This window comes from Cherax quadricarinatus, chromosome 55 (assembly GCF_038502225.1).
Source record: "Cherax quadricarinatus isolate ZL_2023a chromosome 55, ASM3850222v1, whole genome shotgun sequence".
NCBI lineage: Eukaryota > Metazoa > Arthropoda > Malacostraca > Decapoda > Parastacidae > Cherax > Cherax quadricarinatus.
The window spans coordinates 3,744,689-3,760,953 of record NC_091346.1 but is presented as its reverse complement, the minus strand read 5'-3'; the positions used below and the strand labels follow the sequence as shown (position 1 = coordinate 3,760,953).

The window sequence follows — 16,265 nt, the reverse complement described above, 5'->3', positions numbered from 1 at the left end:
GATTGAGACACTTATGCAGCATATGGGAATCTTTATTCAGGAAACGTTTCGCCACACAGTGGCTTCATCAGTCCAATACAAAGAGGAAGGCGTAAGGAGAGGAGGAGAATGAGGTAATCAGCTTAATAAAGATTCCCATATGCTGCATAAGTGTCTCAATCTTCAACTTGTCGGTTTTTCAAACCATTCATCACTACTGGCTTTAAAAGTGCGTTTTCAAGGTCCACTTCTGCAGAGGGCAGGGCAAGGGAAAGGAAAGAGGGAGTGTGTGGAGTTAGGAGGGAGGGAGGATGAGTTGATGTTAGTGATGGTGCTGGCCCGATTCGATGTGGTTCACCGGTATTTTCCCGGCCCGGGTCTTGTCTAGTTGGTGACTCGGCAAAAGGATGCTGGACCAGAGTTGGGCCACCTGAGAGAGGTGTTGGAGTTGGGGCTTTTTCGAGGAGTTCCCTGAGGTGCTTCTATCTCTGGTCCCTCATCTGCTGCTCTCCTCTGTTCTCTGTTGTTCTGTCATCTTCCAGTTCCAGCCTATGTATGTGCAATTGTACAGGCGCACTTTCTGTTGAAGGATAGAACTGCATGGGACCAGAAGGTTAATTTGTTCAGACGTTTTTTGTCGTGGGAGAATCTCCTGATCCTCTTAAAATCTGTCATCTGCCTTATCTCTTCCTATACAATGGATGATCGATATAATCTCACACTCATCTTTCCACTACGACCTATCTGGGCTCGCTTCAGTTTCCCGGAGACCGCGAATCAATAATGACTTCCCTCTTTCTTCTTCATATTGCCTCTCCGTCCAGATTTTTTATTTTCACTATTTCCTTTGCTGTTTTATCACCTCAACCTTCCTATCTTCAGATAGCATCACTGCCACTGATCTGTTCCCTTCGTTGTTCTCTCTGAACCTCTGTGACTCCTTTTTCATTGTTTCTGCACTACTAACCTTCCTCTCAGGTTAGGTTAGGTAAGGTTTGTCAGGAAACAGGACAAGTGTTTCCTGGCGCGGGTCTTAGTCATATGATGACCCGCCACCGAAGCTTTCGGTCATCCGACCGAGGCCTTATATTGACTTACCGGTCCACCCCTTCAAATATTAAGGTTATAATTTTAACCAATCTTCCATTTTCATCAACTCTCCCTGCTTCCCTCATTGCCTCCATGGTCTCCTACAACCCTCTTCTTCTAGTTTTAAGATGCTGTTCTCGGCCAAATTAGCTCTATTTACCTATTCTGCAACCTCTTCCCTGGTTTTGTTACACACTTTCATTGATTCTTCCGAAGGGGGTTGACTTGCCTTTGAAGCGCCTTTCTCAGTGTTTCTCCTACATAGTCTCCATCAGCCTTACCATTTCCTCCTACAACTTTATGCCCTTGTCTCTGCTATAGTTGCACTAGGTGCCTGTTCTGCAATTTCATCACTTGCTTTGTTGCATAATGCTGCAGTTTCTGTAGATAATGTAACTTTCAAACGCCTCCCTCAGTTGGGTCTTCAAGCTATCTGTTATCGTTGCCTCTTTGATGCCTCTCCCCGGTTTTGGGAGCACCTTTTACCTGCCATTTTTTTTTACACAGAAGAGTGTGTGTAAATAACAAAAAGGCACAATACCGTGATTGGAACAATACACAAATAACCCGCACATACGAGAGAGGAGCTTACTACGACGTTTCGGTCCGACTTCGACCATTTATCAAGTCACACTAACAGAAAGGAGAGAAGGGGGGCAGTATACATGGGCCAGCAGACAGGGACGGAACAAGAGAGGTAGTAGGAAAGGAAGTAGAGAGGTATTTGTAGTAGTAGTAACTGTATGTGTGTGTGTGTACGGACGGACTTAGGTATGCACAAAAAAGTTACAACCATCATAAAGGCAAAGGCCTCAACCCTCACCTGAACATTTGTTCCTCTGGAGAGAAAGCCGGGAGAGTTCCATATTCAGTCCACAGATGTTTGTGTTCTTCTGGAAAGTAGTTATTCAACATTCCACCAATCTGATAAAAAAATATTCTTTATCAGGGTAATTTAGGCACGGTAAAAATAACAGGTATTGCTAGATATTGTATGAAGAGAAAGATGTACTTACGGTTAATGAGGCAAAGTTCAACTTCTGTGAGAAAAGAAACATGTAAGAGGTCAGATCACAAGAGACTCGTGCATAGTGTACCGAGTTAAGGGCAGATCAGAAAAGTTGCGATGAGGAAAAAGAAGAGATTGCTTGCCAGTGTTAGTAGGGAACTGAAGGTCATTACCACAGATTTTGCTACCATCTGTATATACAGAGGATGCAGATGCCGCCACAACTAGCAGTGTAGCTCATGGAGAGGAAAACAGTGATGCTACCGAGAAAAAATATGAGGCTTCATTTATGATAGGACTGTCAGTCCGGCTGTGGCGTCTCTAATCGACCTCACATCTTGGCTAGTGGTGGTTATGAATACATTTGGTGTCACGCGGTGATGGAACATATCACAAAGTCAAGAGAATTGCAGTCCAGGGCAAAATCATAGCTCCCGAGCCTTCCAGACAACATGCCAGTTGTTGAAAAAACTCCAAGACGAGAAGTTGATGCCACCCATATGCAGTGCTGGGAGCTTGGAGATACTTTCTGCCATGATGACCATACGATAAGCAGCTAGTTTTTTTTCCTTCAATATCCTGATCTACAATAAGGTCGCGGTCATCCATCACAGTATCGGCTACCTACCCACAATTAATGTTATCTAACGTGTGTGAAGTGCTGAACTAATGACTGTTTTGTAGTCTCGGGATCTGAAAACAGGTGAACGTGCATTTGTGCTTTCATCAATATACGTACTTTTCTAGGTACCTCCATGATACTTCTTGGGTACCTCCGTGCTACTTCTTGGGTACTTCCATGCTACTTTAATAGCATGGAGGTACCCAGAGAAGTTCAAAAACATCATCTTCAGGTTAGGTGTCTTCTACATCATATTCACACTCGTGTCAACCATTGGAAAGAGACTAAAATGCAGGACTCTGGAACCTGTGGTGAGGCACTGAGGGATATACACCTCTCAGTCTACATATATGAATGGAGAGTTGTACGCATGCACTAAAATATCAAACACTTAATGTAAATTTATCTTCCTTACATTGCTTGTTCAACACATGCACAAACAGTATTTTTGAATTACATCTATTATTATTATTATTATTATTATTGGGAAGCTCTAAACATGTCATAAAAGCGCCTGGGCTTGGGAATGGGAGGCAATTAGCTTTAAGGGAAGGGAGATGAATTCCTTTACCGGCATCATGATCCCCCCCATGAACTCCTAAAATCCCCAATCCCTCCCCCCACTTTAATGGGTCTGACACTAAAGTAACATTTACATGTGTCGTATAATTTTCAATATAAATATATTAAATATGTCAATTGATGCCATAAACTTTCCGTCACAGTTCTTGTGGTTTCCTGAATAAGTGAATAATTAACCACAGGCAAAAATTATACAATGTTTTATTTTTTGTATACACGTAAACTAATTGACAGATGAATAAAACTTTATTAAAGCGAAATGCAAGGCAAAGAAAATTGCTTCTTGTATTTATAAGCAAAACAACACAAAGGCTCATCTTGTGGGAATTATTGGACGACTCTGAAGGATATATTTATCAATGATCACTAGGCATTTAGGGGGGTCTAAAATGTTGGCGAATAAGAAAATGTAATAGTGACTTGTCCTAAGACTGGACATATAAGACAGTATTAAACCAAATATGCAATATGGATGCCTCCCCCTTCCTCAAAAAATGATTGTTTTAAGGGTGGAGGGGACATTAAGATAAGATAGGATTGTGTTCGGATTTTTAACCCGGATGGTTATCTCAGTAGTATCAGTTTACCAGTATCAGTAGTAATGACTCATACCAACCGTCTGCGTGAATCGCTGACTGTTATTCACTGTTACAGCTGACCTAGTGTGGCATGCAAAGAGTACGTAACCTTTATTCGGCGCATGTACACACCCTCATTTACAGGCTATCTCCCCCAACCAGCGAACCAGGGAACTGAGAGTTGACGATGGGGCCCTGTCGTTCAACCATTACCCAGGTTCCAGCCAATAAGATGGTTTTGGCAATTGCAGAGATTATGTGGGTACCACTCTCCTGTCTGCCCTTGTCATTCCCATTCTAGAGCTGGTTGAAGCGTGGTCTGCTCTCTAGTGGCTTCTATTCTGCCTTGCTTACCGTGGAGTCCACTAATACCTATCGCTGTACATAGTGTATATACTTCTGTTCTAAATTGGTGAAGGATAATGTAAGTCAAAAGTTTTCTGCTGTGTTTATTTTGCTTCCTTTTCATTTGAACTCCTGGGTTGTAATACCTAGCATGATTTGAATGCTGCTCACCCTCTAGGCACCACTGCGAGTCAGTTGAAGGCTAGACAGGAGAGATGCAGGTCAGGCTCGGCACTTCTCATATATTCCGTCTAATATACGCACTTGCATCCTATGTTAGTGTTGTTACCCAATACACGTTTCAAATTCCATGTGACAATTTGGTGTGGAGACTCCATCCACTTCATTGGATCAATCCATTTCACCTAGAGGAGAAAGACTTAGCTCCCACTGACTTCCTAGATGAGGTCTAGTGTTTGTTGATTCTGTTCAGCAAACGTTGTAAAGCCATTGCCTCACCAGGTGAGAAGATGGGTACAATGAACTTAGGTCTGGTGCCAATATCTATATACCTGTGTAAAGAATGCCTCATTTACAAGTTGCTGTTGCAGAAGAATTAATCAGTTAGATGCTTGATGATGGCATTATTGCACCTAGCAATTCACCCTGGAATGCACCCTTGATCCTAGTACCTAAGAAGGATGGTACTTGACGAAATGCGAAAACTATTCCAGATTGCTTCCCACTTCCTGTACTTGGTGATCTTTTACGTAACATCGGAGATGACAGTCTTTTCGACCCTGGACTTGTTACAAGGGTTTTGACAAGTCCCTCTTCACGAGGACAACCAAGAGCTAACTGCATTCTCCACTCCCACAGGTCATTATCACTTCCTCCGTATGGCCTTCGGGTTACAATCTCATTCATCACATTCTCAAGGCTCATGACTATCTTTAGAGGCCTCATAGGTAATGCACTTATGGTGTACTTAGATAACATAATCGTCATGTCTGAAGACGTGGATACACACTTGAAAAGACTTGACGTAGTACTTGGTAAGCTTGAAGCCAATTTTAAGATCAAACTGTCTAAATGTCAATTTTTCGGATAAGAAATCAAATTTCTTGGTCACGTAGTTCTAGAGGCGTTACGATTGACCTAAGTAAAGTAACTGCAGTACTAAATTTTCCATCTCCCAAAACTGCTGATGTCATAAGATCCTTTGTGGGCTTAGCAGGTTTTTATAGATCTTTCATTGCCAATTTTTCTTCCATAGCAACTCCTTTAACTGAGTTGCTTAAGAAAGATGCTCCTTTCATTTGGACCTTCTGTCAAGAAAAAGCATTCAAAACTCTAAAAGAAATAATAACATCTGCTCCAATTTTGAAATTTCCAGATTTTTCTAAGCCCTTCTATCTGACAATTGATGCTAGTTCAATTGGCATAGGTGCCATACTAACTCAGAAGACTGATGGCAAGTACAACGCAGTTGCATTTGCTAGCCAAGTCCTTATGAAGGCTGAACATAATTATACAGTAACTGAGCAAAAAGCTTTACCAATAATATGGTCTTGAAAGCACTTCCGAGACATTATTTAGCAGTACTGTTCATGTCTTGACAGACCATGCTCCACTGATACCTTTATTCCAGAACAAACAACCTACTGGAAGGTTAGCAAGATGAACCTTGGCTATCCGAGAGTTCAATCCTACCTTTGAACACTTACCTGCCAAGTCAAATGTAGTCGCAGATTCTTTATTGCGACATGTTAGTGTAGTAACTGCAGATGCTCCATTTACTGCCGAGGACGTAAAGAATGCTCTAAGAACAGATCCCATGTGGTCTAGTGTGATTCGATTCCTGCTCCAGGAAGATCTTATTCTGACTGTGAAGCCACCAGCACTCATCAGTGACTGTCATGAACCAAGAATTACTGTATCAAACAGCCGAGTTGGGTACTCCTGGCAGACGGGTACACCAATTAGTAAGTCCACAGTCACTAGTGAATGTAGCCTTACAGCTAGTTCACGATGTACCAGGTGTTGCACACCCTGGCATGGATCGTTCTGTAAAGCAAGCCAGATTGAAATACTTTTGGCCTCGTATGGCAACTGATATTTCTGAGTATGTTAAGAAAGGTAGTGTGTGTGTGCAACATAAAGGTAATGTTAATGATCCTAACCCAATCCAGGTGTATCTAACTACTAGTAAACCATAGGAAAGAGTTGCACTAGATCTGTTAACTAATGTCCAATGTTCCCTCCAGGGCAACAAACATCTGTGTGTTATGGTAGATCATTTCACCAGATATTGTGAGTTAGTGCCTATTGCAGATAAGACTGCCAAGACAGTAGGTAAAGCGTTTAAAGAGCGCATTATCTGCAGGCATACCACCCCTAAGTCCTTAGTAACAGATAATGGAGGTGAGTTCTGTAATGAGATTCTTGAAAATTTGTGTACCTTGTACAAGATCTTTAAATTCACCATTGTTCCTCATCATCCTGCCAGCAATGGGTTAGCAGAACGAACCAATAAGAAAGTGGCTCTCAATATATCAAGTACTATCAATCCCAATAGTGAAACTTGGGATGAAGTTATTCCTGATATTCAGTGTGCCATAAATTCTGCTTACAATGTTTCTATAGGTGACACTCCACATTAAGCACTGTACATTGTTGATAAGCATTTGCCTTATGAGTTATATTCTAGCCCGTAACCAAATTACAATCCTGATGATTTCATAGCAACCCGTACCAGCTTAGCGCAGTGTCTTTAGAAGAATTCGTGAAAGATTTCATAAATCAACAGCAGAATTTACGAGAGTCGCTAACAAAATTACAGTAGGCTCAAGAGTTATGCTGACTAACTTTAACAAAATGTCTGCAATGCCTAAGCTCGATCAGAAGTTTGTTGGTCCTTATCGAGTAGTTGAACATATTAATGGTAATAAGTATAAGGTTAGAGAAATTAGTACTGGTCAGTATAAAGAATTGCATTTAGATCATATGAAGTTAGTATGTGATGATAATGATTTTCCAACCCAGACTAATGTGACAGACTGACAATCCTCCTGACTCTATACCCTTTACCTCTAATACTCAGTCAGACGATCAGCCTGAATGTCATTATTCCCTCTGTACACAACAGGTATTGAGAAACCTTCAAGTATCATTTCTAACTACCAATTCAGATCTGCCTCAGCCATGGCATGAGTTAGCCAGTGCAACAGAGTTTGAGCCTCCCAGAGATGATACCCATTCTGCAGATGTAAATCTCACCCTAGCAGAGTTGGGGTAAATGTAAATAACCTGTATAGATGAATAATATAGTTTACAATGTATTTCTATTGTCTACTACAATATCAACTTCATAATATTCAAGATTTTTTGTGTGTGTGTGTGTTTGTGTGTGTGTGTGTGTGTGTGTGTGTGTGTGTGCACGTTCTCTCTGAATTCTGAGATCTAACAGACTAGATTTGAGTGCACCAAGTCTGCCTTTTCTGTTAAACACTTCTTTCTTTGTATATATTTCTTCCTCAGAAGCTGTAGATCACATGAATACAGATCGACCGATCAACTTTTTTTTATCACTTTTATTGTATAATCCCAATACTGAGTCTCATTCTTTGCCTTGCAATATATCATACCTTGTAATGCATTACAATAGGTTCCATTACAATAAGTTCCATTACATTTACATTTACAGGCGACGGAAAAGAATAACAGAGCGGCTAAAAGAGGTCAATATATCTGAAATGTGTAGGGAGACACTGGTCAGAGAAATAGCAAGCATCGAACTTAAGCTAAAGGAATCTTATAGGAGTCAGGAATCGCGGGAAGAACTAAAAGCCATAAATGAAATCGAAAGAAACCCAAAGTATTTCTTCTCCTATGCCAAATCAAAGTCGAGAACAACGTCCAGTATTGGGCCCCTACTTAAACAAGATGGGTCCTACACAGATGACAGCAAGGAAATGAGTGAGCTACTCAAGTCCCAATATGACTCAGTTTTTAGCAAGCCGCTAACCAGACTGAGAGTTGAAGATCAAAATTAATTTTTTATGAGAGAGCCACAAAATTTGGTTAACACAAGCCTATCCGATGTTATCCTGATGCCAAATGACTTCGAACAGGCGATAAATGACATGCCCATGCACTCTGCCCCAGGGCCAGACTCGTGGAACTCCGTGTTCATCAAGAACTGCAAGAAGCCCCTATCACGAGCCTTTTCCATCCTATGGAGAGGGAGCATGGACACGGAGGTCGTCCCACAGTTACTAAAAACAACAGACATAGCCCCACTCCACAAAGGGGGCAGTAAAGCAACAGCAAAGAACTACAGACCGATAGCACTAACATCCCATATCATAAAAATCTTCGAAAGGGTCCTAAGAAGCAAGATCACCACCCATCTAGAAACCCATCAGTTACACAACCCAGGGCAACATGGGTTTAGAACAGGTCGCTCCTGTCTGTCTCAACTATTGGATCACTACGACAAGGTCCTAAATGCACTAGAAGACAAAAATAATGCAGATGTAATATATACAGACTTTGCAAAAGCCTTCGACAAGTGTGACCATGGCATAATAGCGCACAAAATGAGTGCTAAAGGAATAACAGGAAAAGTCGGTCGATGGATCTATAATTTCCTCACTAACAGAACACAGAGAGTAGTCGTCAATAGAGTAAAGTCCGAGGCAGCTACTGTGAAAAGCTCTGTTCCACAAGGCACAGTACTCGCTCCCATCTTGTTCTTCATCCTCATATCCGACATAGACAAGGATGTCAGCCACAGCACCGTGTCTTCCTTTGCAGATGACACCCGAATCTGCATGACAGTGTCTTCCATTGCAGACACTGCAAGGCTCCAGGCGGACATCAACCAAATCTTTCAGTGGGCTGCAGAAAACAATATGAAGTTCAACGATGAGAAATTTCAATTATTCAGATATGGTAAACACGAGGAAATTAAATCTCCATCAGAGTACAAAACAAATTCTGGCCACAAAATAGAGCGAAACACCAACGTCAAAGACCTGGGAGTGATCATGTCGGAGGATCTCACCTTCAAGGACCATAACATTGTATCAATCGCATCTGCTAGAAAAATGACAGGATGGATAATGAGAACCTTCAAAACTAGGGAGGCCAAGCCCATGATGACACTCTTCAGGTCACTTGTTCTATCTAGGCTGGAATATTGCTGCACACTAACAGCACCTTTCAAGGCAGGTGAAATTGCTGACCTAGAAAATGTACAGAGAACCTTCACGGCGCGCATAACGGAGATAAAACACCTCAATTACTGGGAGCGCTTGAGGTTCCTAAAACTGTATTCCCTGGAACGCAGGCGGGAGAGATACATGATTATATACACCTGGAAAATCCTAGAGGGACTAGTACCGAACTTGCACACGAAAATCACTCACTACGAAAGCAAAAGACTTGGCAGACGATGCAACATCCCCCCAATGAAAAGCAGGGGTGTCACTAGCACATTAAGAGACCATACAAAAAGTGTCAGGGGCCCAAGACTGTTCAACTGCCTCCCAGCATACATAAGGGGGATTACCAACAGACCCCTGGCAGTCTTCAAGCTGGCACTGGACAAGCACCTAAAGTCGGTTCCTGACCAGCCGGGCTGTGGCTCGTACGTTGGTTTCCGTGCAGCCAGCAGCAACAGCAACAGCCTGGTTGATCAGGCTCTGATCCACCAGGAGGCCTGGTCACAGACCGGACCGCGCGGGCGTTGACCCCCGGAACTCTCTCCAGGTAAACTCCAGGTATGTATAATGTTCAATTGTTGTGTACTTTGACATTGTATAGAATCAGCCCCCAAGCCATACGCCTGTTCTCTCTAGTTGTATTAGCAGTATGTTGGGATGCCAATCAGTTACCAGTGTCAGTAGTAATGACTCATACCAACCGTCTGCATGAATCACTGACTGTTATACACTGTTACAGCTGACCTAGCATGATTTGAATGCCACTCACCCTCTAGGCACCACTGTGAGTCAGTTGAAAGCTAGACAGGAGAGACGCAGGTCAGGATTGGTGCTTCCTACATATTCCGTCTAATATACGCACTTACATCTTACGTGAGTGTTATTACCCAATCAACATTTTGAACCCCACATGACAGTTAGCCACCCAGGATAATCCCATAAAGTTGAGGACTGTCTTATTTCCACTAGGGCTATTTAATTAATCCTTTCTTCCAGGATGCGACCCACAACAATTGACTAACACTCAAGTACCTACTTATTGCTAGATTAACAGAGGTAGCAGATATAAGGAATAGTACACAATGTTTCCATCTGTGCTGGGAATCAAACCATGAACAATCAGTGTAGGAAATTACCTGCAGAAGGTTTACAGGGTATTGAATTATTTCCTGCAAGTAATTTGGGTGAAGTGAGTGGGACTTAGTCACAGTAGATAGCCAAACTGTCACTCCCTCGATGCCCACTCCCTACCACTCCCACTAAAAAAGCTAGACCTAACATTAAATTAATTACAATATTAAAACCAGCTACTCTGGTAAATTAAAATTGTGGACTGCTGGGTACACAAAAGAAATTCGTATTGCCACTCGCCATTTATCACAGGTAGACAATGCTGATGGAATACACCCTAACTTTACCCTAGCAGCTAGGCTTTACAATGGCTAATGCAAAAAGCTACTGTACCTTATGGGTAAGCATCACTTAGCTGAGGTGTGCTCCTGGGAGAATTGGTGTCCAATATTTTTCCATCCTGGTTATCGAATTGTAAGGGTTTTCCACATCATTTATCCCAATTCTTCAGCAGGAATGTAAAAGCAATTTCTAAATTAAGGATTGAGGCCAATATACACCAACTGAACTTCGAGAACGCCTGATTACATTGTACAGTTCAGTCCAGTGTTCACACATTAAATTCATTATGGCGTCACTCTGCTGCGTCACTTCCCCGGCTCTTCCTCACGCCCTCCCCCTTCACTTGAAATTTCTCGAAAGGGTCAAATGAGTATTACATTTTATTACATAATTATTGTATTATTCAATTTTACACATGCTGAATTTAGGAAAATCCGAAATTTTCCACTCAGTATGAAAGCTGACAGCGTTATGAACCAAGCCACAGGACACCTGACAGAATACCAAAGAACAAAATTATCGCAATAAATGGAAAAGCGAACTCAAAACAAATTCATGCCACTACAGTTAATACTGTTATTACCTCAAGGATGGTAGACGCGTAGCTTTTGCCAGCATAAATAGGTGTACAGCCTAGATAAGAGTAGCACGCCAGAACTCCGCCTGGCTTCAGCACTCGTGTCACCTGCAGAGGAAAACACAAGAAGTGGTATGTGAGGCTGTGAATAAAATGGAAGGGTGGGGGGTAAAGCAGCTGGGATTGATGGGAACAAGACATGTTAAAAAGCAGGTGGGGATATAGGTTTGGAGTGGTTAGTGCTTTTATTTCCATAAATGGCTACAGGAAAGTAAGATCCAGTTCATGGTCCACTAAGTAGATCTTCACCAATAAAAGCTCTAGTGAACCTTATAATTATTCAGAGAGATTCCACAGTTGATGATTCTCTTAAGTAATAATTTTCATAAAATCATTTCATATTTATTATTTTAATATTTCTAAACTTTGCAGAAATCTTTATCACATTTTTGGTTGTTATTTAATATTTTACAATGGTCAGTCGTCCTCGTGGAGAAAATTTCTTAGGCCAGAAAATTAAGCATTAGTTGATAGCTAAGAGACAAGTGTATTCTTTCTATAGAACTAAAAGCTTTTTCAAACCTTACCCTTTTTTTTACATCTTTATTTCTACAAGTACATGTACAAGGTATACAGGCATAGCTGACATCAATGACATACTACTATATAGAAAGCCGCTTGTTATGCAAAACATTTTGGGTAAATTAGGTCAGCTTTGTCCCGGGATGCGACCCACACCAGTTTGACTAACACCCAAGTACCTATTATTACTGATGGGTGAACGTGGACAACTGTTGTACGGAAACGCCCTGTGTTTTCACCCTTACTGGGAATCGAACCCACAATCTCAGCATGTGAAGCTAGAGCTTTGCCTACCAGGCCACGAACCACCTTGATGATTATTTTCTATCTGTACTTGGGGAGGAAGGGGGTACTGCGCAGTCTAGTTCATGCTATGGCCACATAGGCTGTAACTTCATCCAAGTTGACTGCTGCCTGAGAAAGTTTAATTAAATGCTGCCCTGTGCCTTAAATCTGCATGAAGAACCATATATTCCTAGTCTCTGCTCGCTTCAAAGCTCTGGGTGGTTGGCGATAAAGCATTTTGGCCTCAAAAAAAAAAAAAAAAAAAAAAAAAAATCTCAGTAGTTTTCTGAACACTTGACAAATACTTCAAGGTTACTTTTATACAAGTGCTTATGCATGTCGCATTCTCAGCATGGTTACTCAGTTGGTTCTTGCCAGCAAATGAATAATTAACTGCCTAGACGGTGGGTATAATACCCTACATCAGTTCTAGGAGATCAAAGAAATAATACCTGGAAATCTTATTTTAATTATTCAGGAATCTAGCCCAACATTACCATGCTTTTTGTAACAAAGATAGGAAGGCCAGACAGAGAGTTTGCCTCCCAGGAGCTTGTGTTGGCGACAAAGTCAGCAGGTTGTATAATATTATGTCAAGTAATGGGAACAAGCTCATTATCTGTTTTAGTGCTGGTGGAAATGACATTGGGAAGGGCAGGAGACAGGAGCTGCTGGATAAGTACAGGTCAGCCATAGATGTAGTCAGGTCTAAGGGAGGTATCCCAGTCATATGCAGCTTCTTGCCTAGAAGGGGAGTGGGCAATGAATGGATGTCTAGGGCAATTGGTATAAATTGCTGGCTAGACAGGTACTGCAAGAAACTTGCAGTCCCATTCATTGATAACTGGGACAAATTATATGGCAAAAGTGATATGTATGCAACTGATGGAGTTCGTCTCTCTGGGGCTGGAGTCATTTCATTAGCTAATTCGATTGATTGGGTCATTCATGACTTGTCCAGAACTTCAAACTGGTTGATTATAGAGGTATGGGTGTTTGTGAAAAGCAATCAGGCTGCAGTACTAGAGTTGAAAACAGCAGACAGTACCAGGATACCCCGGAGATGTTTAAAATACAATATTCAAAATAAAGTTGCTAGTAAAGGCAAAGCAATTATTCCACAAAGAGAGATAGTAAAGATCAATGAGTGACTAGCTCCCTTAAGGTTTACTATACAAATAGGAGGAGTCTAAGAAATAAGATAGATGAGCTAAGATTACTTGCAAGTGCAAGTAATAAGGATATTATTATAATGAAGACCTGGTTCAACTTGAAAGATAGAGAAATGCCTTCTGAATGCAACATACAGGGTTATAAACTATTCCACACTGATAGGGTCAACAAGAAGGGTGATGGAATGGCGATGTATGTCAGAGATAATTTAAATTATTGTGTTAGACTAGATATAAGATTAGAAACATCTGACACAGAATCTGTTGGGCTACAGTTTCTCGAGGGACGTGAAAAATTAATTTGGAGTGGGATTTATAGGCCCCCAGACCTTGATAGGGAGTGCAGTAAGCTGTTATGGGTCAAAATTGGTAAGGCATCTGTTACGACTTAATCTTCACCGTAACAATAGGGGCACAAATAACTCTCCATTTTTTAAGTTAGTTTTATTTTATTACCAATCATTTAGTTTCATTGGTACTTGGTTAGTGAATTAAAATAACCACAAGCAACTATAAATGAAATACTATACAGCAAGGAACATAATCTTACGTTTAAATTCTTATTAACAGAGTATGATACAATAATTTCAATTGATAATCCACTAATCTCACCATTCATCGCTTTTAGAAAGGTCTTGGGTGACGAAATGCTTATCTTTCATAAGTGACATGAATTACCAGACTTCAGGAAACTAATGGCAAAGGCAAGACAATAGACTTGGTTTAAAGTTTTAGTTTAAGCTAAGAGCTTTGGGTTGAAGACCCGTACCGAGTCAGAGCTAGGAGCTGACTGCCCCACTCAACTACTCCATAGTCTGACTTCAGCTCGGCCAGAAGGCGACGCGTGGCGTCAATTCTGGAACCACCAATTGGTCACTACAGTAGTGGTTACACATTCGTAATACCTAACCTAATATAATAATAATATAATGCAATATAATATAATACAATGAGTACTTTTGATGATTTATACTGTACCCGATAATAATATATAGTCGAACCTGCTTAAACTAGCTAGTAATAAAGTGGTCCACGATATATTATTACAGAACTTATTTTAACCAGGCCTTTTATTTTTGTATATAATGGAGTGTGAAGGAGGGGCGCGTAACAGCATCTAAATATGAAAATGTTGTGTTAATGGGAATTTTTAACTTTAGACAAATTGATTGGAACAATGTGACAGGAAATCTTGAGTCTTCTTTTTATTATTTTATTTAAAACCATACAAAAAGACAATAGACAAAAGAAAAAACCATAAAGATGACAATATATGACAATAACTGAAAAACATTACATTAGATATTGAAACAATAACAAATAACAAATATGACAACTATAACCAACTATAAAATCTGATACCGAAACTTAAAACTGTCCTATACTAGATACATGTGGATAAGTTAACATTCGTAAAAAAACATACAACCTATATTAACCCTTCCTCCAATTAATCATATATTGTTCGCATCGCTTCTGGGCCGTGCGGACCTGCTGCACAGACGCTCCTGATTGAGTTGGCTTTTGCGCAGTTTACCTGACTGAGCTGCTGCTACTGGCGTTAGCTGGTGAAAACTTTATTTTCCAACATGGCGCTGCATAGCAGCAGGCGCATCAACACTGTCTGTGTTGAGTTGGCCCGTGGGGCTGTCACGGGAGCCACGATGGATTTGTTACTACCGGCGTTTATCTGTGATACCTACGGTATCGCAAATGAAGAGATATGTGGTGTAGCACTTAATGGGACGACACGGATCTTCGTTAAATTGACGTCAGCAAATGTCTACAAAGCGGTGGTTGATAAGTATCAAGAGACCATTATAGCCGTCAATTCAGCTGTATCAGTACGTCTTCATGATGTATCTCGACACTACACATGGGTAAAAATCAGGAATGTGCCTTTTGAGGCGACTGATTTTTTTATAAAATATTACCTCTTCAAGGGGGGCTCCTTGGCGTGGTGAAGAGGCTCTTGGTCTGAAGAATTAGACCTGTCGGTCTACTTCCTCAGACCGAACCTAATTACCCCCTAATCCCCCGTTCCCTATCCCATCCTCCCCATCCTCCCCTTTTTCCTTTCCTCCTCCTCCTCCCCACCCCTCCCTTTTGCCCTTCCTTTTTGGCCTTTGGTTTTTTTTTTTTTTTTTTTTCCCACAGGCACGCTAGTTCCTAGGTAGGGGAAAGGGTACCGGGGTCCATCCCATTCCGTTGAGGTTCTTGGCAGTGGCGTAGTTTGCCGTGGAATCTGGATTGCCTGGGGATGTCCTGATCCCTCTCCGGTATCCCGGAGGGTGGCTTTGGGTGTCTCTAGGGTGACGGGTGTATCTCTGGAAGCCACCTTTTGGATTCCGGGGGTGGTGGCCGAAGGGGGTATGCTTTGTGGTGGGTTTCTGGCCGCCCTCTCTTTTGTCCACCGAGGTAGCTCGGCAGATGTGAGGTTCCTATCCCGGATTGCCGGTTTACTGGCATGATGGGTAGGGTATGGCACGGGTTCCATGCTGCATCTGCGCTACTTGCGGTGCTGAGGTCCTCTTGGGCGTGGAGGGAGATTTCTGTCCCTTTCATTCCTCCTAGGAACTATCCCTCCCTGGTCCCCCCTTTTTTTATTCTTTTTTTATTTTTATTTTCTTTTTTTTCTTAAAAACAAAAAGAAAGAAGTAACCTAACCATGGCAGCCCTAGTCCATGAACCTGCTACCCCCAGGCCCCTTCTTGATACCGCACCCCGTTCTGACCCCGCCTCATCTTTGGACCACTCTTCGGACACTCCTCATGCCTCTGTACCACTTGCCGGTGCTGTTTCCTCACCCACTTCAGGTACTGAGGCCTCGACTGACTCCTTCGATTTATCTGACCTTCGCTCTC

General features: G+C 41.7%; 1 protein-coding gene across 1 annotated transcript in view; it reads right to left on the bottom strand.

Annotated features, from left to right (window-relative positions):
• Positions 1 to 1,891: 1,891 nt before the first annotated feature.
• LOC128699006 (putative methyltransferase DDB_G0268948) overlaps positions 1,892 to 16,265 on the bottom strand; it is a gene marked incomplete at its 3' end in the record, with an annotated part of 108,342 nt that continues 93,968 nt past the window's right edge. The window contains 2 exon segments of the mRNA XM_070096786.1: positions 1,892 to 1,992; positions 11,369 to 11,470. Of these exon segments, the coding sequence (XP_069952887.1) occupies positions 1,892 to 1,992; positions 11,369 to 11,470 (203 nt within the window).